Source organism: Piliocolobus tephrosceles, chromosome 12, assembly GCF_002776525.5.
Source record: "Piliocolobus tephrosceles isolate RC106 chromosome 12, ASM277652v3, whole genome shotgun sequence".
In the NCBI taxonomy this organism is placed as follows: Eukaryota; Metazoa; Chordata; class Mammalia; order Primates; family Cercopithecidae; genus Piliocolobus; species Piliocolobus tephrosceles.
The window spans coordinates 81094110-81118225 of NC_045445.1; the positions used below are offsets into that span (position 1 = coordinate 81094110).

A 24116-nucleotide genomic window follows, 5' to 3' on the forward strand; every position below is an offset into this window, starting at 1 on the left:
AAGTGGCTTGAGGTCCCTTGCCCCATTTGCCGAGTTTGACTGTGAACCTCAGCAGTTTGACATCCAGAGCCCGTGCTCTTAACCTCTACTCCCCACCTGCACCCACGCCGTTGGAAACAGAATCTCCAGGAATTTCTACATCTAGAAAGCTCCCTAGGCAATTCTAATATCCAACACAGCCTAGCCTAGAGCAGCATAGAGCCTTGGGAACTAACTAGCCCAGGTGACATTTAATGGCCAATTTGGTTCTGAGCCTTCCCCTAGAGCTCCCTGGAGCAAGAACCGACCCACAGATCCAGTTCTAGCACAAAGTAAGTGATCAAGAAACACAGCATGCGTGACAATCCCTCAGCAGGTACCATGGTCTGATGTGAGCTTGCCCCTCCTAGATACCTGCCTTAGACAGCAGGTGACACCCATTTGAGAGAGATGTGCCACAAGGTCGGTGCAGAATTCTGTCCTTGAGAAACCAGGTCCATAGGAGCCAAAGCCTGTGCCCTTGACCACCAGAACTGGCTCCTGAGGGTGGGGGTGGACTCTTCCAGGGGATAAGGAGAGGCATTAATCAGGCAAGAGACCACCCCCTTAATGGGAGGTGGGGAGTGGGCTCCACCTCCGGCCAGCACTTCCTGTATCCTGCCCAGACTAGGGAAAGCTCTGCAGGCCACTTCTCCCCAGGGACTCCAAAGACAGAAACACAAATACCAGGGCTCTCGGTTGCCCTGGTAACAGCGGGACCTACTTGGAAGAAAACAGTTTCTTAAAGGCTTAGGAGGGTGGATATTTCCTTTGGCAGAGAGCAGGCTCTGACCTGCTCCCTGTGTCCCCTCTCCCCTTCCTGTCTGCCACACATGGGGTAGAGCAGGGCCCCTCGCCTCAGCAACTCTCGTGATGGGGGGTGGGGGTGGTGTGTTTGTGTGGGAAAGTAGGGCCAGGGCTTTTTATTCTGCTCTTGCAGTGGGCTGTTCAGGTGAGAAAGAGGCTAAAATGGAAGATGTCAGCAGGTGAACTCATGGCAAAGGTCCCACGGCCTGGAGAAACCTTGCCTTGTAGGATCTCCTCACACGACCAAGCTAGAGAAGGGCAGGTGCCCCCAGTGACTGTGGTCTCCTTCACCTCTTACATCATACAGATGAGGCCTGTTGGCTGAGGCTTGCCAGAAAGAGTGTCCTCAAATTCATGACCGCTCCACCCACAGTTCAGCCCTTCCTCCTCTCTCACCTGGGCTACTGAAGCAGGCTCTAGTCTCTGCCTGTTCTAATAGGTCCACCTTCAACATGCCTGGAGGTGGGGGCCATGGGCCTTTGAATTCACACACCTGGCCTTGCTGCTCCTGTACAAAACCCCTCAATGGCTCTCCTTCCTCGTGGGAAGAGTTGTAGACCTAATTTTGGCATTTTCTTTCCTATCTGCTCATTAATTATCTATGCCATCTAATCTGCCTATGCTATTCTTCTTTCCTCTTCTACTCAGCCCAAATTCCAGACATCTTGAATTACTTCCTGCTTCTCTGTATCTACCAGGCCCTTGCATGCCTCTGGGCCTTTGCACACTCCATTCCCTCTCCCTTAAAAATTCATGAACACTCCTGGCCTCACTCCAACTGGCAATCAATCTTCTCCTCAGTTCCAAGACCACTTCCTCCATGAAACTGCCTCCACTCCCCAGACAAGCCCCTGCCCTTCTGAGTTTCCCCTCAGGCCCTCTAATCCCGACCCCACTGGCCTATGAGGCTTGAGATCCACTTGGGAGCAGAGGCTGGTCCATGACTCTAACGTGAGTTTGTTACTGCAAGACTGTGGTTCAGTGGGAGAACATGGACTTGTCCTCTTTGCAGATGAAGGCTGCATTGGCAATGGCCTTTGGAAGGAGGACTGGCCCCCTGAGACCTGGCTGAGGGCTGATGGTATGCACGTGGAGCTGGGAGTCCCCCAGATAAGGTTGGAGGTGTGGACAGTAGGGACAAGCAGAGGAAACAAAGCAGGAGCTTGCAGAGCTGCTTGTTCCTTCCCAGCGAGCACCCCATTGATGGCTTCCATTTCTCTGAGGGCCATCACCTCCTCTCAGTAGTGTGCTAAAGAGTGACTTCTACTGGGCTTGAGAGTCACATAGACCTGGCTTTGAACCCTGGCTCTGCCACTCCCTTTCTGTGTTCCCTTGACTTGGTCATTTCACTTCTCTAAGCCCCAGTTTCCTTTTTCTGAAAATTGAGATAATAATAGCATATATTAATGAGATGATTGATATAAACCAGCAATAACAACAAAAATAACTAACAGTGCTTGCCATGTATTGGGCATTAAGTGGTTTACATTTCTTAACCCATTGAATCATCACAACCCTATACGGTAGGTAGTGTCAATATTCTCCCTTTTGCAGATTAAGAAACTAGGCACAGAAAGTTTTTCCTGTCCAGTGTCACAGCACTAACATGCAAGTACTTTTGACCCCTCCAGTAAGATAGGCAAAGTTCTGTGGATCAGAAGTGAGGCCCATGGAGCAGGAGAGTTCCAAGATCCAGGACAGGGTCTTGGTCTTTTTTAGATCATGGACCTTTTTGACAGTTTGGTGAAACCTCCGGACTCCTTCTCAGAATAATGTTTTCACATGCATAAAATAAAATACATAGAATCACAAAGGCAAACAATCATACCGAAATGGTTAGAAAAATATTTTTAAATTTTGTGATCTAGTTGTGTTACTACTTTCATAATGCATTTAATCATAATATTTAGTGGCAATTCTATAGATTAGAAATGTTGAAGTGGTGATGAGCACAAATGATTTTTTGAGATACTTACAACTGTAATGTGATATGAAAATATTTGTGATTTCTGTTGGTGATAAATCACAGATACCGCTAATACTACTGTGGTTTGTCACCTACATTCCTAATTTGAGAAAATGCTAAATTGTTGTTTGAGGTTCGTGGAGAAAAGATCAAATAATCTTCCCATCCAAGTTTGTAGACCCTCTAAATTCTCTCCACATACCCCTTGGAGGTCCACGGAGCTCAGGTTAAGAAGCCCTGACCTAGGGTGCCAGAGAAAAGACAATGGCAGCGCTGTCAGCTATGGGGACAAGCTGGGGGCTGGCAGAAAGACAAGTGTGTGGTTCCTTTTTCAAGAACTGTTTACAGAAATTGTGAAGTCTGGCAGCTCCCTCTTCCTCTTGGTCCTGAGTCAGCAGCCCAGGGTGGGGCTGAGGCGGTCACACTTGGTTTGAGTTTCAAGCTCACCACATACTCATCCCAAAGAGTTGATTTGTTGCCATTTCCTTACCATGGAAATGTTGGTGGGCTTTGCTCCATTTTAAAATGGGGACCTGCTTGCACACACAGATTTTTCATTAGTCTGGAAATAATCTTTAAGTGGACATGTGGCTCTGACACATCTTCCGAACTAATGAATGCTTCCACACTAGCACCCTAGCCAGGCTTAGGGCTTGCAGAGGGAAGGGGAAAGGTGACCAACTGGGCCAGGGACCCCAAAACACTAGCCAGAATCAGCACTTGCACAAATCCCCAATGCTTTTTCCTGACTTCCTGATTTTACCATCTGTCGGCTGAGTCCCTGCCAAATAGGGAAGCACGGTCCTGGGCGCCGTGACCAAGGAGACATATGGTCCGAACAGGAGCAGGCCTCTGCTTTTCTAACTTGCCTCTGTTCCCATTCAAGACCCAAAGCGAGTGGCACTCATGAAAAGCAGGCCCCAGGCGTATCCACAATGCCTTGCGTGGGGGTCCCAGCTAGCCAGGGCCTGCTGCCTTCTGTTCTTCCCCAGGCCCTCATATTTAGTCAGAAATGAGCAACACTTGGCTGATGGCCATATACTAAAAGGGCTGCAGCTTAATTTCCACAGTGAGAGGGTAGAATTTTGACAGCCTTATGCATCATAGCCACTGGCTAATAAAGAAGCTGGTTCAGAATGAATCTGCCTCAGTTAGCTGAGGAGACATAACAATTTGCTTTGGGGGTTCAGGCTGAGAGCTCCACATGCAGGAGGGTAGAAAAGACTCATTTTCTTGACTGTAAAAGACATATATGTATGTTCTTAGGTTGGCCAAGGCTCTCAAATATAGGCAGAAGGAGGTGGAGGGCCAAACGGGAATTCAAAAGAAATTTGGTTAGCTAGATTGACCAAGAATCAAAGAGAGAAGACCCCAATTACAAAAATCATAAGTAAATGAGGGGACATTATAATTATCCTTACAGAAACAAAATGGATTGTAAAGGAATACTATGAACAACTGTATGACACTAAATTAGACAACTTAAATGCAATGCTTAAATTCCTAGAAAGACACAAACTATTGAAGATGACTGGACAAGAAATCAAAACCCCAAATAAATAACAAGCAAAGAGATTGAATTAGTAGTAATCAAAAGTGCTGACAAAGAAAAGCCCAGACATAAATGACTTCATTGGTGAATTCTTCCAAACATTTAAAGAAGAATTAATGCCAATTCTTCACAAACTATATGGGGAAGTAATACTTCTCAACTCATTCTATGAGGCCTGGATTACCCTGATACCCAAACTGACAAAAACATCACAAAAAAACTACAGACCAATATCTCTTATGAGTATAGATGCAAAAACCCCCAACAAAATATTAGCAAACCAAATCCAGCAACATATAAAAAGGATCATACACGATGACCAAGTGGGATTTATCCTGGGAATGCAAGACTGTGTTAACATTTGAAAATCAATTAATGTAATACACCATATCGATAGACTAAAAATGATTTGATAAAATCCAACACTCTTTCATGATAAAAACCCTCAACAAACTAGGAATAAAAGGGAACTTCTGTCACCTGACAAAGGGCATCTATAAAAAACCAACAATAACATCACAGTTAAAGGTGAAATACTGGATGCTTTTCCCCTAAGATCAGGAACAAGACAAGAGTATCCACTTTCCCTACTTCTGTCCAATATTGTACTGGGGGTTCTAGCTAGAGCAATCAGACAAGAAAGAGAAATAAAAGGCATATGGATTAGAAGGGAGAAGTAACCTATATTTGCAGAGATGACATAATCTTGTACATAGAAAATCCTAAGGAATTCACTAAAAAACTATTAGAACTAATAATTGTGTTCAACGTGGTTGCAAGGCCATGAAATCAATTTAAAAATTGTATTTCTATATGCTTGCAATGAACAACCTGCAATGAAATTAAAAAAAAATTCCATTTACAATATCATCAAAAGAATAAAACACATAACAATAAATTTAACAAAAGTGGCGTGAAACTTGTATGCTAAAAACCAAGAAACATGATAAAAAATTAAAGGTGGAAACAAATGGAAAGACATGTTCATGGATCAAAATACTTAATATTGTTAAGATGGCAATATTCCTCAAATTGATCTACAGATTCAATGTAATCCCTATCAAAATTCCACTTTCTTTGTAGAAATTGACCACCTGATCCTAAAATCCATATGGAAATTAAGGGGACCCAGAACAGTCAAAGAAATGTTTAAAAAGAACAGAGTTGGAGGACTCACACTTCCCAATGTCAAACTTTATACAAAGCTATAGCAATCAAAACAGTGTGTTGCTAACATAAGGATAGACATATAGATCAGTGGAAAGAAATTGAGAGTCCTGAAATAAATCCATACATTTATGGCTGATTGATTTTTGGCGAGGGTGCCAATTCCATTCAATGATGAAAAGAATAGTCTTTTCAGTAAGTGGCGCTAGGACAACTGAATATCCAAATGCCAAAGAATGAAGTTGGAATTCATTCTCATATATATACAAAATTAAACTCAAAATGGGTCAAAGATCCACATGTAATGACTAAAACTATAAAACGTAGAAGGAAACACAGGTATAAATCTTTAAGGCCTTAGATTAGGCAGTGGTTTCTTAGATATGACATTAATAGCACAAGTAACAAAAGAGAAAAACAGAAATTTGACTTCATCAAAATTAAAAACCTTTGTGTCACAAATAATGCCTTCAAGAAAGTGTAAAGAAACCAGGCACGGTGGCTAATGCCTGTAATCCTAACACTTTGGGAGGCTGATGTGGGAGGATCACTCGAGGCCAGGAATCTGAAACCAGCCTGATCAACATAGCAAGACCCTGTCTCTACAAGAGGAAGACAAAATTAGCTGGGCATGGTGATGTGAACCTGCAGTACCAGCTACTTGGGAGGCTGAGGCAGAGAATTGCTTGAGCCCAGGAGTTCGAGGCTACGGTGAGCCATGATGGTCCCACTACACTCCAGCCTGGGTGACAGAGACTCTATCTCAAGAAAAAAGTGAAAAGGCAGCCTACAAAATAAGAGAAAATATTTGCACATCATATGTTTGATAAGAGACTTGTGTCCGAACATATAAAAATATCTTACAACAATCTACTCATCAGACAAAGGGCTAATATCCAGAACCTACAAAGAACTCAAACAAATTTACAAGAAAGAAACAAACAACCCCATCAAAAAGTGGGGAAAGGATATGAACAGACATTTCTCAAAAGAAGACATTCATACAGCCAACAGACACATGAAAAAATGCTCATCATCACTCGCCATCAGAGAAATGCAAATCAAAACCACAGTGAGATACCATCTCACACCAGTTAGAATGGCAATCATTCAAAAGTCAGGAAACAACAGGTGCTGGAGAGGATGTGGAGAAATAGGAACACTTTTACACTGTTGGTGGGATTGTAAACTAGTTCAACCATTATGGAAAACAGTATGGCGATTCCTCAAGGATCTAGAACTAGAAGTACCATATGACCCAGCCATCCCATTACTGGGTATATACCCAAAGGATTATAAATTATTCTACTACAAAGACACATGCACACATATGTTTATTGCAGCACTATTCACAATAGCAAAGACTTGGAATCAACCCAAATGTCCATCAGTGACAGACTGGATTAAGAAAATGTGGCACATATACACCATGGAATACTATGCAGCCATAAAAAAGGATGAGTTTGCGTCCTTTGTAGGGACACGGATGCAGCTGGAAACCATCATTCTCAGCAAACTATCGCAAGAACAGAAAACCAAACACCATATGTTCTCACTCATAGGTGGGAACTGAACAATGGGATCACTTGGACTTGGGAAGGGGAACATCACACACCGGGGCCTATCATGGGGAGGCAGGAGGGAGGAGGGATTGCATTGGGAGTTATACTTGATGTAAATGATGAGTTGATGGGTGCTGACGAGTTGATGGGTGCAGCACATCAACATGGCACAAGTATACATATGTAGCAAACCTGCACGTTATGCACATGTACCCTAGAACTTAAAGTATAATAAAAAAAAAAAAAAAAAAGAAAGACAAATAATCCAAATCAAAATGGGCAAAATGGGCAAAGGATCTGAACAGACATTTCTCAAAAGATAGCACTATATAATCTTTTGATTATATAGTAATGGCCAACAAACACATGAAATGATGCTCGACATCATTAGTTATTAGTTATTAGGGAAATGCCGATAAAAACCACAATGAGATCCCATTTCACACCCACTAGGATGGCTATAATAAAAAAGTCAAACAAATGTTGGTGCGGATGTGGAGGAAGTGGTACCCTTGTGTTAATACATTGCTGGTGGGAATGTAATGTGATGGAAAACAGTCTGGCAGTTCCTCAAAATGTTAAACACAGAGTTACCATTTGGTCCAGCACTTCCACTCCTAGGTATGTACTCGAGAAAATTGGAAACCTATGTCCACACAAAAACTTGAACATGAATGTTCATAGCTGCATTATTCACCATATCCAACAAGTGGAAGCAATCAAAATGTCCATCAACTGGTGAATGGAAACTCAAATAAATAAATAAATAAATAAAAATGTGGTCTATCCATACAATGGAATTATCCAGTCACAGAAAGGAATGAAGTACTGACGCATGCTATAACATGGATGGACCTTGAAACATCATGTTATGTGAAAGAAGCCAGTCACAAAAGGCCACATAGTCAGTGATTTGATCCTATGGCATGTCCAGAATAGGCAGATCCATTAAGACACAAAGTCGATTAGTGGTTGCCTAGGGCTGGGGAGGGGATTGAGGGGAAATGGAGAGTGACTGATAATGGGTAGAGTTTCTCTCTGGGATGAAAAAACGTTCTAAAATGGATTGTGGTGATGGTTGTGCAACTCTGAATATATTAAAACCCAGTGAATTGTATGCTTCAAATGGGTGAATTGTGTGGTTTGCACATGTTTTTGTCTTAATAAAGTTGTTATCAGAAAAGAACCTTGGTAAGTCAGAAACATACCACAATATCACACTCAAGCATCAAAAGAATGGCCACAAAATGTGATCAAGGCAGCTGTAATAAACTGCAGAAATTGTAGTGCATCATACTAGATCCTATAGTGACTATGTATCAACAGATATGCTACCATTTAAAAGTAAACTGGTTACTGGGATGCAAAGATATATACTATAGAGACAAGCCCTGTACTCAGACCTCAGTAAACTCTTACTAGAGTGTCTTTGTTCTAGTTTAAAGGGGAAAATGGGGCTGAGAGTAGCATGCATGGTTGGAGTTTCAAGCTCACCACATGCCCACCCCAATCATTTGACCTGAATCTTGATCTTGAAATCAGCTTTCCTGGCCCTATGCTAGGATTTCACAGCCCAATCTGTAGGACCCTGGTACCTATAGATATGTAGGTGGCAAAATGGAGATAAAAACTCACTGACTAGTTGTACTTATCCTTTATAGATGGAGATTTAGTTGGCGCTCTCAAAAAATGGTCAGACTTTCCCACAACAGCTAGCCAAGTCTCTCAGCTTCCAAGACCACCCTCGTTCTCAGCTGGACTCTTCCTCCCTCCCTGAGGATGAATCCATTGCCCAGACCCCGTGAGCACCCCCTAGCTGTCCTCACTGGGGCCAGCCATCCTTGCTACTGTTATTAAGCATCCTCAGGTGGACCACACTCTTGCTCACGTCTCCTCCCTTCTTACCTTGAGGAATCTTGAGCTTCATTTTGCTCCAGTGTAACCTGATGAGCCCAGAACCACATCCCTGCCCCCGAGTGGAGTGGGGACCCACGGACTCAGTCTTTTATCATGAGTCCTCTATAGTAGTCTCTACTTCAACTCTGTCCATTGCTTACCTTGTGATTCAATATGTTATTCTTGTCCATCTGAATTTATTTAATATTTGGACCTCAAAGATCTATTATGTTTAACCACATTTCAAAAGCTTGTGATTAGAGAAAGAAACCATCCATAATTTCACCTTGTCCATGTGCATAAGTATTTTTACATAAGTACAATTGCAGTAAAGATACAATTTTGTGCCATATTTTTTTTACTTATTAAATCACAGGAAACTTTATGATCCAGTTGGAATTACTGTCATACTGAGGGAGCAGACAGAAGTCCCAGGCTCCATTATTTCCAACGATAACAGTTGTTAACATTTATATATATATAGCCCTTACTACAGGCATTGCTCTAGGCACTTGACAAATTTAATCTTCATGACAGCCCTATGAAGCAGGTACTACTATTTTCCTCATTTCACAGATGAAGAAATTGAGACACTGAGAGGTTAGATGGCTTGTCTGAGATCACAGCTACTATAACTCAGGCTGCCTGGTGCTAGAGTTTGCACTCATAACTCCTTTAGGGGGTCTTGAGCTTGAGTGCGTGCATCAGAATTCTTTGGAGAGTCTGATAAAACAGGAATTGCTGCGCCCCACTCCCAGACTTTCAAATTGAGGAGGTCTGGGGAGGGCCCAGGAATTTGCATTTCTAACAAGTTCCCAAGGGATGCTGCTGGTGCAAAGATCACATTTGAGAATCACTGCCCTACACTACACTAGTGGTTCACATGTTAGAGATACCTGGAACCCAACACCAGCCCTTACAGTGGCCAAGAAGGGAGCATTCCTTGTCATCTGCCTTCTTATTTCCTTCTGTCACCCTTCCCCCAACAATGGCAGGACATCCACTGAGCAGTTGCATATCACAAGGGGGTTGTCTTATCCATGCCAGCCCCAGACTCAATTAGCTAAATGCAATCCCATCCATTAAAAGGCCTGATAAATCAGTCCCTGGCTGTCAGGCTGCCCCGGCTGCTGCTGAATTAATGCCTGTGCTGTCACTTGCCTGGCGCCTGTAGCCAATTGATCTCATAGGTTAATAAGATTAACTCAGGATTAACTCAGTCAGTCTGCCTGCAGCCTCTCACGCCCCCCACCCCCCCAAACTTGGGGAGGTTCAGGATTGTCCTTGGTGGGAGGAAGCTCTGCCTTCCTCCAAACACAGCAGCTTTTCAGGATAGTAAGGGGCCCTTTAGGTTGCATCAACTGAGTCAAATTTGACTTTGTAATCTGCAGGATTGGGACTAGCTCATCTCAAAATTGATTGCTGGACATGGAGAACAAACTGGTTCAGTGTTAACGAGGAGGAACGGATTTATCCATCTGACCACAACCCAAATTGCTTGAAAGTTTGGGCAGCTGTGTTAACAGGGAAAGAAGTTGGGGCATGGAGTTGGACAGTCCTGGCTTTGAGACTCTGCCTCATCACAACCTCGCTGTGTGTTCCCTCTGAACTTAGCTTTCTATATCGACAAAATGAGGCCAATAATACTTCCACCCTGTCTGCATTCCAGAGCAATTAAAGAATCATAAATTGGCCTATCCCTTCTTCAAAGGTCACTGCCTGAGAAGACAAATCAGGAATGGAGATCAGAGCTCAGAATGGAAGATGAAGCCAGGTTTCTGAGTTCAAAGATGAGTTCTTCCTCTTCCCAAATTCCCCTCGTATCTGCCTATTGACTTGCCTTTATGGAGGTCATCTCTGCCAAACAGTCCTCTTATAGTGGACACTGTGATGTGCTGCCAAGGTTCCACCTCAGGCATAAATGACTTATTCTCTTAAATGTTGGCCGAGCTGCCAGAAGGCATTTTGTTGTTAACCCTCTTTGGGGATTACCTTGTCCAATGTCACATCTTGCCAAGGTGGCTCCCTCACCTCAACTTAGGGCAGCTCTGTGGGGCTTTCTCAGATCCAGAGCTTCCCCTTTGGATTGACCGTGGCCTTTGTTGCAGTTTACGTTACCCCTCTGCATAATCCTGCCTCCTCACCCACTTTTCACAGTTGTGGATCCCAAGAGCCTCCCTAACAAACTTCCTGCACACTAATCTCTGCCTCCGGGTCGGCTTCCTGGGGCTTCCAACCTCCTCTGGCAGGAAGGGCCCTTTGCAGTTTGAGAGGCGCATTGACACATGCTGTCCCGTGGGCTGGGGCATGGCTCAGAAGCCTGCTCCAGAGAGGAGGCTGCTGCTACCTTTCCCACTCCCTTTGCTTGCTAATGGCTTCTAGGCAATTCCCTCTTTTAAAACTTGTCATGCTTTTCTGTTATGCTTTTCTTTTTTGTTCTTATCACAAAAGCGAAACATGCTTATCATAGTTAAAAATCAGAACATACAAACAAACAGAAAGAGGAAAAGAACATTCATAATCCTACACACCAGAGGCAACCATGGCTGATATCTTGGGTATATCTTTCCAGAAATTTTCCTATGCCAAACAAAAATGGAATCATACTGTAAACACTGTTTTGTGGTTTACTTCAACTCTCTCTCGTTACAACAATAACTATTTTCTGCCAGCCATGTTCAGCCTCCCTATGACAATGGGAAAGTGAAGACTCAGAAGCCTGTAATCCCAGACACTTTGGAGGCTGAGGCAGGAGAATTGCTTGAACCCAGGAGGTGGAGGTTGCAGTAAGCCGAGATCCCGCCATTGCACTCCAGCCTGGGTGACAGAATGAGACTGCGCCTCAAAGGAAAAAAAAGGAATGAAGTTCTGATCCAGGCTACAACATGGATGAACCTTGTAAACATTACACTAAGTGAAAGAAGCCAGTAACAAAAGGCCACACGTTATATGACCCCATTTCTGTGATATATCCAGCTTAGGCAAATTCATCGAAACAGAAAGTTGATTAGTGGTTACTAGTGGCTGGGGAGAGATAGGGGTTGGCAAAAGTGGAAAGTGACTGCTAATGGGAAAGAGGTCTCCTTTTTGGCATAATAAAAATGTTCTGCAATTAAATGGTGATGGTTGTGCATATCTGGGAACATTCTAAGAGTCACTGAATTGTATGCTTTAAATGGGTGAATTGCATGGTATGTGAGTTACATCTCAAGAAAGCTATTAGTAAAGAAAGAAGTAAGTCACATCCCGTTGCTCCCCAGCACATCTTCCCATAGATTCTCATCACACAGAACTCAAATGCAAAGTCCTTACCATGATCTATAAGGCTTGAATGATCTGGCCTCTGCCCCTCCCTGCTTGCTGGCTCTTTTCTTATCACAGGGGCCTTCTTGCTGCTCCTCAAACATGCCAGGTCCATTCCTACTTCAAGACCTTTGAACTGGCTGTTCCCTCTGCCTGGAACATTCTTTTCCCTGATTTTCACATGGCTTGCTTCCTTCCTTCATTTGGGTCTCTGCTCAAATATCCTCTTCAGATAGACCTCTGATCTTGCTATGGTGTCCTGATCCTAGTCACCCTAGCCACATCACTCTGCTTGCTTTTCTTCATAGCACTTGCCACTACTTGAAGCTTTTCTTGGTAAGTGGTTTCATTGATGACTGTCTGTTTGCCCTATCCTGGACTGTAAGCTCCCTGAGGTCAAGGACCTTGTCTGTCTTGGTCACCAGCATATCCACAGTGCTTGGCACATGGCAAGTGGTCATTAAATGCATGTTGAATGAATAAATGAGTAAATCTCACTTCAGCCAACTGTCTTGGCAAGTACCCACTCCTGCTTCTGAGGAGGACTGAGTGTGAGTATGTCAAGGGGTTGTGTAGCCCCTCCCTGCTGCTAAAATGCTACTACGGAACTGCTGCTGCTGCTATGGCTGCAATTCTTTAATTTACCTTATACTTACTTACTGTGGGACTTTGGACAAGTCTCTTCACTGAGCTAAGACTCAGTCTGTATTTGCAAAACTGAGATAATAATAATGTCTCACAGGGTTGCTATGAGTGTGTCCAGTACTTCTTAGCTCAGTGCCTGGCTCACAGTAAAGACACAATAAAGAGTAGCTATTGTTGTTATTTAAGCCTCCCACCTTTCCTTAATTCCAGGAATTTGGGACACTCTTTTTGCAGCGGAGTGGAGGACTACTTGTACACCCAGACAGTGCTGGACCTGTGGTCTGGACATCCTCCGCCCAGTTAGCTATCTTTCCCACATAATCCTTTATGGCCTCAGCCTGCACAACCGCAGGCTCGGCCCCTGAGAGCAGCCCCCAGCCACCCTGCACAAGTCCACCCAGGTAAGGTGGCTGGATGCTCAACTGGCCTTCACTCTCCTTTTCCGGGCAGAGTCGGGGGCAGGGAGATGTACTCACAAACTGTTTTCCACTATTCTGAAAATTCTCGGTCCCAAAACATTGCACATAACCTCCATGGCCAAGTTACTTTCCTAATTCCGGTTGCCATAACAACACGATTTAATGAAGGAGCAATTTTTTTTTCTTAAAATAATTCAACCCGTTTCCATATCAACAGGGGTTTATTTTGGTTCCACATGCAGCAAGGGCTTGGTAGCCAGCACCTGACAGCACCTTCTGCACTTTGGGAGGAACTCGGATTGCCAGGGGGCAATTTGAGATGTGGGACAGGGACTGTGGTGGTCATGTGTGTTGAGGAGGCCATGGCCTCAGTAAAGAGAGCAATCAACAGTGTGGGCACCTCAGAAGTTCCTCCTTGGGTTTTTTTTTTTTTTTTTTTTTTTGGTGGGAGGATGGAAGAAACAGGGAGGGGACAAGCCTTTCAGCATCCTGTCCAAAGTCTAGGGCCTACAGAAACCAACTCTCTGTTTCTGGGCCTCCCTCACAAGACCATAGGCCAGGAGGAGAGTCCCGGGGCTGGGGTTGGGCCTCTTTGTTGGAAAGCTTGCTGGAGGGGGTCACGGCAGGGGACAGGGCTGTACAACATGCATAGTAAACGATTCTATCTGTGCCTAAGCTGGCTGTATGTGACTACATTCCTTCATAAATTTACTCATTCAAGAAACATGACTGAGTACTTACTAGGTGGCTGGTACTGTGCAGGGGGCCTTGAGGACACAACGAGATACAGTCCCTGTCCTTAGGGAGCTCCCAGTCTGGTGATGAGGAGGTCATTCTCAGAGGCTGTCCTCTAGGCCAGTGCTTCTCAAACTTTTTTTGCATATGAATCACCAGATCCCCTGGGGATGTTGTTAAAACGTGGGTTCTGGCGCAGTAGGTGGAGTGGGGGTGTGTGTGCTGAGATTCTGTATTCTTAACACTCTCGTAGGTGCTGTTGCTGCTGCTGCTGCTGGTCTTCATACCTCACTTTAAGTAGCAAGGATCTAGGCAACTAAGAAGTTGGTGGAGAAAACACGGGACCAGAGGAAAGCACTTCACCCCTCTGTTCCCAGCATCCTTCGGGGGATGCTCCGTCCTGTGGGTTCTGGCTGCATCTCCTACTGGAATGGGGTGACTTTCTCATTGAGCAGAGAACTCTGCTTTGCTTTCTGAAGAACTTCTCTAATTCTGTGGAATTTTTAATAAATAAGAATGAAAAGGTGGAACAACCAGGGTGTTTAACAACCCTAGCTGAGAGGCCACCAGAATTGCTTCAATTCCTTTCTGGGGAAGTCTAAGTCAGCCATGTAAAGCAGCACACGGAAGGACAGAGCCCCGGCCTTTCTCAACGAAGACCCTGCCTCGGCCGGGCGAGGTGGCTCACGCCTGTAATCCCAGCACTTTGGGAAGCTGAGGTGGGCAGATTACGAGGTCAGGAGTTCAAGACTAGCCTGGTCAACATAGTGAAACCCCGTCTCTACTAAAACTACAAAAATTAGCTGGGCATGGTGGTGCACGCCTGCAATCCCAGCTACTTGGGAGTCTGAGGCAGGAGAATGGCTTGAACCTGGGAGGTGGAGGTTGCAGTGAGCCGAGATTGTGCCATTGCACTCCATCCCGGGTGACAGTGCGAGACTCCGTCTCCAAAACAACAACAACAACAACAAAAAAAACCTGCCTGAATGAGCACTTAGGAGCAATGTGTTTAGGAGGGCCAGCATAAGTCAGGAGTCAAGTTCCAGTCCCAGCTCTGTTTCTTCCTAAGCCCTGTGACCTTGGGCAAGTCAAGTCACCTCCCAGTGCCTCATCTATAAAATGGGAATAGCAATCACACTAATTCACAGGGTTGTTTTGAAGATTAAACGAATTAATGTTTGTAAAGTGCCTGACACACAGCAGGTACCAAAATAGCTCATTCATTCAACAAATACTTAGAGAGCCCTTTCTGTGTACTGGGCCCATAAGCTTGGGGAATACAACAGTGAACAGGATGGACACAGTCCATGCCCTCACAGAGTTCACACTAAAGCAGAGGAGATCTGAATGATGAGAAGGAACCAGCCGCACAAAGAGAAAAAGAGCACACTTGGCAGGGGAAACAGCAAATGCAAAGGCCCTGGGGTGAAAAAGGATGACTGAAAGGAGCCAGTGTATGTGCGATGTGTGAGGAGAGCATGGCAAGAAAAGATGTCCCAGAGGTGGGTAGGGGCCATATTACTTCAGAGTCTTATGGGCTGTGGTTAGGAATTTGGATTTGATGCTCAACATAACTGAAAGCTGTTGGAGGGTCTGTGGTCTGGGGCGGGGAAGGGACCTGTGTAGTGTGACCTGACTGCTCTCCTTCACTGCCCACAGTGCTGGCAACCTGGGCTCAGCATTTCCTTCTTCCCTGCCTGACCCACATCTCAAATTTCTGGAACTAGAAAGCCCATACAAGGCCTCGGGATTTCACGTCTAGATGCTCACTGGAGAAATGTGTGGGATGCACACACTATTAGCCTGCTGCAGTCTGCTCAGGCTGGTCTGTGTGCAGAAGGTCTCTGTGCTCAGTGACCACTCTTCTGGCCCCGCCCCCAGGCAGCAGAGCAAAGGGTCTGGAGCAGATGATGTGGATTCAAATCCTGGCTCTGTCACTTATTAGCTGTGTGACCCTGGGAGATTCACGTTGCCTCTATGGGCCTCTGTTTCCTCATCTATAAAATGATGTAAGAATAGTAACTGCTTCCTAGGGAAGTTGTGATGACTTAATGAGTGAATGTGAAGGCAACGCTTCAGCCTGGCACCTAGGAAGTGCTGCATGAAGCCTGTGGACAGGCAGTAGGTTGGTGCCTTTGACTTTGAGACTGGGGTGAGTTAATGTATGGGCAAGTACTGCAAATGCCCCAGAACCCTTAACAAAGGGCAGCTACTGCCATGGCCAGGATAACACTGCACACCAGTGTGCCACTGGGTCCCAGTTTTTACTTTCCACCTCGAGGAATCGCCAAGACCTGTCAATCTGACCTCCTAAATCCCTCTCAAATCTGTTCCTTCTCCCACTCGCTGGCACCTCCCCAAATCAAAGCCCTGTTACTTCTCACCTAAACAATTACAAGAACCTCCTACCTGCTGCTCTTCCTCCCTCGGATCTTGCTCTCTTACGATCCAGCCTCCACAGGACCATGAGAGTCATCTTCTAGGCACACACAAGTCAGATCAGCTCTTCCCTCTGCCTCAAAACCACCAGAATAAAATGCCAGTTCCTCAGCCTGGCCGACAAGGTCTCCCCAGTCTGGCCCCTGCCTCTTCTCTGCTTCACATGTGCCACTTCCTTTAGGAGCACCATTCACCAGCTGAATTGTTCCTTTGCTCTAGAATGCCATTCTGCCACCCCTGCCCTCTTTTCCACCTAGTAGAAGTCTACCCTTGCTCCTAGAGTCTCTATGACATTGTCCCAACTTCGCTTTTCCTCATGGATTGTTCCTTCCTCCAACCCCCCCACCCCGGACTCTGTCTTCTGTCTGTCGGTGCACATGGGTTCTCCTCCCCACTAGATGGTGAGCCCTGAGGGCAAAGGAGATGGCCCTGTGAGCAGAGCAATGACATCATCTGCCATTGTGTAACCTCAGCACCCAGCTTAGCCAAATCAAGGGCTCATGAGCACAAACACTGGCAGGGCCCAGGCAGGTAACACCAAGGAGAGAAGCAGGTTGAATGGGGTGGGCTGTGAACTGAGGAACTCCCTGCCTACCCACAAGGGGGCAGAACCCCTTAGTGTTAGCTAATTCATCCATTGGGACCAGATCTTAAGATTTTTTAAAAAGGTGCATTGGGAACTAACTTACATTATTTATTTATTGTATATTTATTTATTTATTTCATTTTTTTGTATTTTTAGTAGAGATGGGGTTTCACCGTGTTAGCCAGGATGGTCTTGATCTCCTGACCTCGTGATCCACCCACCTTGGCCTCCCAAAGTGCTAGGATTATAGGCGTGAGCCACCGTGCCCGGCCTTTTTTATATTTTATTTTATTTTTTATTATTATACTCTAAGTTTTAGGGTACATGTGCACAACGTGCAGGTTTGTTACATAGGTATACATGTGCCATGTTGGTTTGCTGCACCCGTCAACTAGTCATTTACATTAGGTATTTCTCCTAATGCTATCCCTCCCCCAGCCCCCACCCCCCGACAGGCCCCAGCGTGTGATGTTCCCCACCTTGTGTCCATGTGTTCTCATTGTTCAACTCCCACCTATGTGTAAGAACATGCAGTGCTTGGTTTTCTGTCCTTGTGATAGTTTGCTTAGAATGATGGTTTCCAGCTTCATCCATGTCCCTGCAAAGAACATTAACTCATCCTTTTTTATGGCTGCATAGTATTCCATGGTGTATATGTGCCACATTTTCTTAATCCAGTCTATCATTGATGGACATTTGGGGTGGTTCCAAGTCTTTGTTATTGTGAATAGTGCCACAATAAACATATGTGTGTGTGTGTCTTTATAGGAGCATGATTTATAATCCTCTGGGTATATACCCAGTAATGAGGTTGCTGGGTCAAATGGTATTTCTAGCTCTAGATCCTTGAGGAATCGTCACACTGTCTTCCACAATGGTTGAACTAGTTTACAGTCCCACCAACAGTGTGAAAGCATTCCTGTTTCTCCACATCCTCTCCAGCATCTGTTGTTTCCTGGCTTTTTAATGATTGCCATTCTAACTGGTGTGAGATGGTATTTGTTTATTTATTTTTAAGCTCCACTTCTGAGTGTGGAAAACTCATTTTTTAAACCATGCAGAACAAAAAAACCTGAACTTCAGGCCACACTTGGTCTTTCAGCCTATCATTTTGCAAACTCAGAACCGTGTGTGTGTGTGTGTGTGTGTGTGTGTGTGTGTGTGTGTAATGAGGGAATGAATGAATGAGTTTTTCTGGATTCAAGTTTCCTACAGCTACTTTAAATTTCAAAGGTTTGGGGGAATTTATACGTAGTCAGTTCAGTTGCTATTTGGTTTGATTTTTTGGCATAAGGACATGAACGTCAAAATCGAAAGTCAAGGTTTTACATTTCTCTCTTTAAAAATGAAGCCCAACCTTCTTTTACTTGGTGGCTATAATAGTATTGCATTTTCTGGGTAGTTCACAGGACTTGTGAGCAGACCTGTAACCTCAATTGTGGTGACATCCCTCTTTGAGATGTGGGTCACTCCAGAAGGAAGGGAGGGATGTGAAAGCCACAGAGACTGTTTCCATGGTGGCTGACTTGCTTAGTTTGGTAACCTCTTATAAACAAACTGTGCAGAGGATGGCAACAGCACAGTTCCCTCCAACTTCCGCCTACCTCATCCCACTTATCTTAGCCCCAAATAAAAGAGGTTGGGGGAAAGACTGAGGATTCTGAATTACAGGCATCAAGGACTCAAATTCCTTTTAGGTCCTGACTCCCTGTCCTTGGGACTCCTATAACTGGCCTTGGGCTGCAGGGGGGACTTGCCCAGAGGCCTGCTGCGTGGGAGGGAGCCAGTTGCATTTTCTGAGTGACTGGAACACCAGACCTTGAGCTGCTTGATCCCCCATTCAGGACCAAGGCACTCAGTCCCCCAGCTACCAGAGGTGTTGGTTGATGGCTCACAGTTGAGTCCCTTCTCCAAGGTAACAACCCCTTTCTTAGGGGGCAGCCTGCATCCAAGTTCTGGTCAATAGATGGGGGGGGGGGGGGGGATGTGGGGGAAGAAAGGTGCAGCGGCCTGGCCTCAGTTGGGGCCATCTGAAGAGCATCTCAGCTCCAGAGCTTCCCATGTTATCAACTGAGGTCTCCAGTGTGACTACATTGCATGTGAACTCCTGTCTCTGACCAATCCTGCTCCCTCACAGGTGCTGTTCTAGAAGGCAGCTCCCAACAAACCTCTTGCAGGCAAATCAATATCTCCAAATCTGTTTCTTGGAGATGACAGCCTATGACAATCTCCTGCCTTGGCCTCTTTTCTCTCCCTTCCTTTTCTCCCTTCTTGAGCACAATCACTCCAAATGCCCCCGTGATCATCTCAGAGGATGATCCTTAACTCTTTCCTGTTGCCACGGCCACTCTCCCAGTCTGCCCGCTTGCATTTCTCAGAGCCTGGTGGACATCTTCACCTGGATACCCACTTTTTTAAGTCTCAAATTTAATATACTTAAAATAGAACCCTCTCTCGCTACCCTAATCCACTCTTCCTCCTGACTTCTGTATTTCTGTTAATGAATCCCAGGCCGGAGACCTCAGCGTCAGCTCGGGTAACCTCCTGCTCAGAAACCTTTGCATCTCCTCAATGTGAGCAGAACACACGCCCATGCTCCTTCTCTTCATACTCAAGGCCTTCCTTGTTGATTCCAATGAGGCTGATTTCCTGACAACCCTCTAATCCAGGATTTCTTAACAGTTTAATGGCTTGGACTCCATCAGGAGCCTAATGAAACTTATGGGCCTCTACTTGGAATGCTTTTACAAGCACAAAATAAAATACATAGGATTACAAAGAAAGCCAATTGCATTTAAAGTTATCTATAAATGTCTTAAAATTTGCAACATAGTAATATGCATTTCATTATTAACACATTAAGCAACATGAGCTAGTGGCGGGTCCAGTGACTGCCATGATTTTGAAGTAGTCGTGAGTGGGACAGTAATTTAAGGCACCTGCAGCAGCAGTAATGAGATATAAAAACATCTGTGGTTCCTATTAGAGACAAAGTCACAGGCTAATGCCACTGTGATGTGTGGCCTGTGTTCGTAATGGAAGGAAAGCTAACTTTCAATTACAGGTTAATGAAGATAAAGTTACAATTTTTTTCTCCTTCAAGTACATGAACTCCTGGTCAAGCACTTCTGTGCTATGGGGAGTCCATACTCTAGCTCAAATTGGATAGTCACACTTCCCTGAATGAATGTCATGCATCCTACATCCATCTTGGCTGATGCTGGAAACTGGTACTTGGGCACTGGGTCAAGTTGACCTCACTCTCCACATGGACCTTCTGCCACAGGCTGGCCAGGGCTTGGGACTAAAAGCTGTGCAGAGCACTGCCTGCCCATGGGCAACCCTGGGAGGGTATCTTCTCTGGCTTTTCTCCTCTCAGTTCCCAGGCACTGTCTGAGTGAATTTACATGTTTCCGATGGCCCAACCAAGATTACCCAGGCACTTGGCTCATGGGGTAGTGCACAGCCATCAAGCCAGTTGTAGAGCATCTAGTTGAGGATGCCTTCTCCAAGGTGGCATTTGGAGCTGTGAAGAGGCCACTACTCTGCTTGGGCCCTTCTCCTGAACCATAGACCTGGGACTCATCCAGCTCTATCCTTGCTACCAGATTCGAAACGTTCTGCAATGCATGGGACTGTCCTGTACAATGAAGAATTGTCTTACCCACAAGGGCCACGATGCCCTCAGTGAGAAACACTGCTTAGGAAGTTTATAGCTGTTTGCTTAGTGCTTCAGTAGTCCTTGGCCTGGGGTGCCAGCAACGGAGGCCGAGTGAATCTGTGGGCATTTCTCTGGACTCTTTTCCCAGTCCCCTCTGGCCTGAAATCCCAGTGACCTTTACATCTAGGATTGGGATTGAGGGAGCGATGTATAATATGGTGAGAACCTTCCCCCCACTCCCTCCACTGTGGCCACTGCAACTATCAATTCCAAATCCAAGCTTTCCCAGGCATGGGACTTTGCTAGGTCAAGAGGAGCTACCTGGGCTTGACAGCTGCCACTAGGGAGGGACAAGTTGGCAAGAAGCTGTTTTTAGTTTCCTCCAGATGTCTGCTGGCCTCGGACCCTTTGGCTCTGTCCCCCAGGAAGGACTGTCTGTCCTAGGCAGCCTCTGTTTTGCTACTGGAGCTAGGGAGTGGGTACTCCCATCTGGGGCAAGAGAATGTGCCAACTCCTACTGTGCTTTTGCGGGTGAATCATTTCCAGGTAGGAGCTGTCACGAGTCACCCTGGTGTTCACCTCCATTGCTTTCCATGAACCAGTCTAGCTTCCTAAAAATACCTGTCCCTATTTCCCAGGCCAAAATGCTCCAGGAAATTCCTGCAGCCCATGATTGTCAGAGAAGTGGCTTCTTCTGTTAGTTTGACCTGTATTCTGATGAAAGGGATTAGTCACTAATATTGCAAAAAACAGTATGTGACTTTTAAATTATATCTGTTAAGAATAATGAATACTTATATAGGGCTACTTATTATACTTTATACTTTATAAAGCACTTTATATATTAGGTTGAACCATACCAAATTGCTGGCATTTAGATGCTTTGGACAGTTTCATAGGTTTCAAACTAATACATTTTCTCATTTATTCCTCACCATAATGCTGGGTAGGTATTTTTAGCCCCATTTTACAGAGTGGAGTACTAAATCTTAGAGCGATGAAATGACTTTTGACTAAGATTATATATATATATAGGAAATAGCAGGGTTGAGACTTGAACTAAGTCTGTCTGATGCCAACTCTCATGCTCCTGGTTCTCGAGGTAGGATGATTCAGCCTGGAAGACCACCGCAAGGCTTGGAGACGCCTAGACTATCCTCAGGAATCCCCTGGCTGGTTTCACTTGTCACCTTTTCTTAGTGGGAGAGATCAGCAGGTGCATAGATGCCTGCAAGTAGAAGGCTCTAAAGTGATGAGGTGACAAGTTCTAGTTTTAAGGCTTTGGGAGCCCTGAGGAGGTACAACAAAGACAATACCCAAAGCATGTTAATTCATCCATGCATTTATCCACCCAAGAGAATGCTTCTGAGTAGCTCCCATGTATGTGCCAGGCTCTGCACTAGGTGCTAAGTTAGTGCAGAGCCTAGGCTGCCAACATTCAGGGAAGAGGCTTAATCAGCAGGGCTTCTACCCTTTGGCCAGCCTAAGGACGGGCCTGAAGCAGTGGAGGCTGGGGTGAGATCACCATGTGCACGGGACTTAGATTTCCTGTGACATTGCTCTGTCTTCCTAGTCCAGGCATGATTTGGGAGGTCACAGCTTGTGTGACCAAGCAGAAAGAAGCTGGGCTGTTGCCTGGTGCTTCAGGAGTCTGATACCACTGAGAGTTTCGAGGCTGCAGGGCTGGAGGAGGCAGCAGTAGGAAGGGAAAAGGAATGCTGCTGATCCACTCCTCTGCAATGCAATGGGGAAGCTGGCGGGTGGGGCCGATTAAAAAGAGCTCCCTCCCAAGCAGCCACAGGAGGAAATTCCTTTCTCCTACAGCGTAGCTGCTCTGAATCCTTGGCTCCACCATGGGGTTGGGTCTTGTAGCTGGACGGCTTGGGGAGAAAAGGCTGGGGGAGGGCTGGTTTAGAACTTAGGCAGTGGGCATGAGACCGCCACCTTTGTCCAGGGACAGCATGTTGTCCTGTGAGAGATAATCACATTTCTCAGCTTCCTGTCGACCCAGGGGCCAAGCCCCCAAGCCTGCTGTGGAGTCCAAATGCTTCCCAAACCTGGCCTGACTCAGGCCAGGGCAAAGCTGGCTGGCTCTCCAGCCACCTGCCTCCTCCCACTCTGCCGACACCCATCCAGGCACCAAACCCTGAGCTCAAACCCTGATGCGAGTCTCCTCGCAGGATGCAATTAAGCCCATGCTTACCATTCCAGGCTTTAAGCTGTGCCGCCATGACTGTCACCACTGCCGCCCAGGAGCACAGTGGCTCTGGGGCCACACAGTTAAGAACTCACAGTTGAGTAAGCCACAATGTGGGTTCTTCACACCACACACTCCCCAGCCATAGTGGCAGGGATTTCCTCAGAGCCCCATTGCCACACACTCTGCTTTTGAAAAAAAAGGAAACAGGCATTGGGCTTTGAGTGTGATGAGAAGCTGTGAACAGAGGCGCCTCTGAAAGCAAAGAAAGGGGAACCTGTGACAGACCTCAGATAATCACCTCCTGAGCACCCAGGCTCTTTCTATATCTCTGTGGCCATGCTATACAGCTCATGGAAAGGCCAGGGCCATTTGTACAGCAATGTGCCACATAACAGCATGTAAGTTAATGCAGCAGTCCCCAACCTTTTTGGCACTAGGGACTGGTTTTGTGGAAGACATTTTTTTCCACGGACTTGGGTGGGGGCATGGATTCAGGATGAAACTGCTCCACCTCAGATCATCAGGCATTAGTTAGATTCTTCTAAGGAGCATGCAATTGAGATCCCTTGCATGCACAGCTCACAGTAGGGTTCGTGCTCCTATGAGAATCTAATGCCACTGCTGATCTGACAGGAGATGGAGCTCAGGTGATAATGCTCGCTAGCCTGCCGCTCACCTCCTGCTGTGTGACCCAGTTCTTAACAGGTCATGGACTGATATGGGTCCGTGGCCCAGGGGTTGAGGACCCCTGGGTTAATGGACTGCATATATGACAACCGCATATATGACGGTGGCCCCATTAGATGATACCATAGTTTTGCTCTATCTTTTCTAGGTTTAAGTATGTTTAGATACACAAATAAGTACCATTGTGTTACAACTGCCTGTAGTATTCAGCACAGTCACATGCTGTACGGGTTTGTAGCCTTGGAGCCATAGGCTGTACCATATAGCCTAGGTGTGTAGCAGGCTACACTATCTAGGTTTGTGTAAGTACACTCTATGATGTTTGCACAATGAGGAAATCACCTAATGACACATTTCTCTCACAGTGTATCCCCATTGTGAAGCGAGGCCTGACTGTACTTGGCTCGGCTGTTCTGGTCTGCATTCAACCAGCATACCTTGAGTTTATCGGAGTCCACAAACCAAGACCCAGA

At 45.6% G+C, this 24116-nt stretch overlaps 1 protein-coding gene across 4 annotated transcripts in view; it reads right to left on the reverse strand.

The window, feature by feature from the left end:
- NHSL2 (NHS like 2) overlaps window positions 1-23108 on the reverse strand; it is a 47464-nt gene extending 24356 nt beyond the window's left edge. For 2 of the 4 annotated variants that reach the window (XM_031936584.1, XM_023202109.2), the window contains exon 1: window positions 22960-23101. In XM_031936584.1, the coding sequence (XP_031792444.1) occupies window positions 22960-22987 (28 nt within the window). In that variant the 5' untranslated portion in view covers window positions 22988-23101. Of the gene's footprint in view, window positions 1-22959 lie in introns of all 4 variants that reach the window. The other 2 variants (XM_023202111.2, XM_031936585.1) reach the window with 2 other exon arrangements.
- Window positions 23109-24116: the final 1008 nt, after the last annotated feature.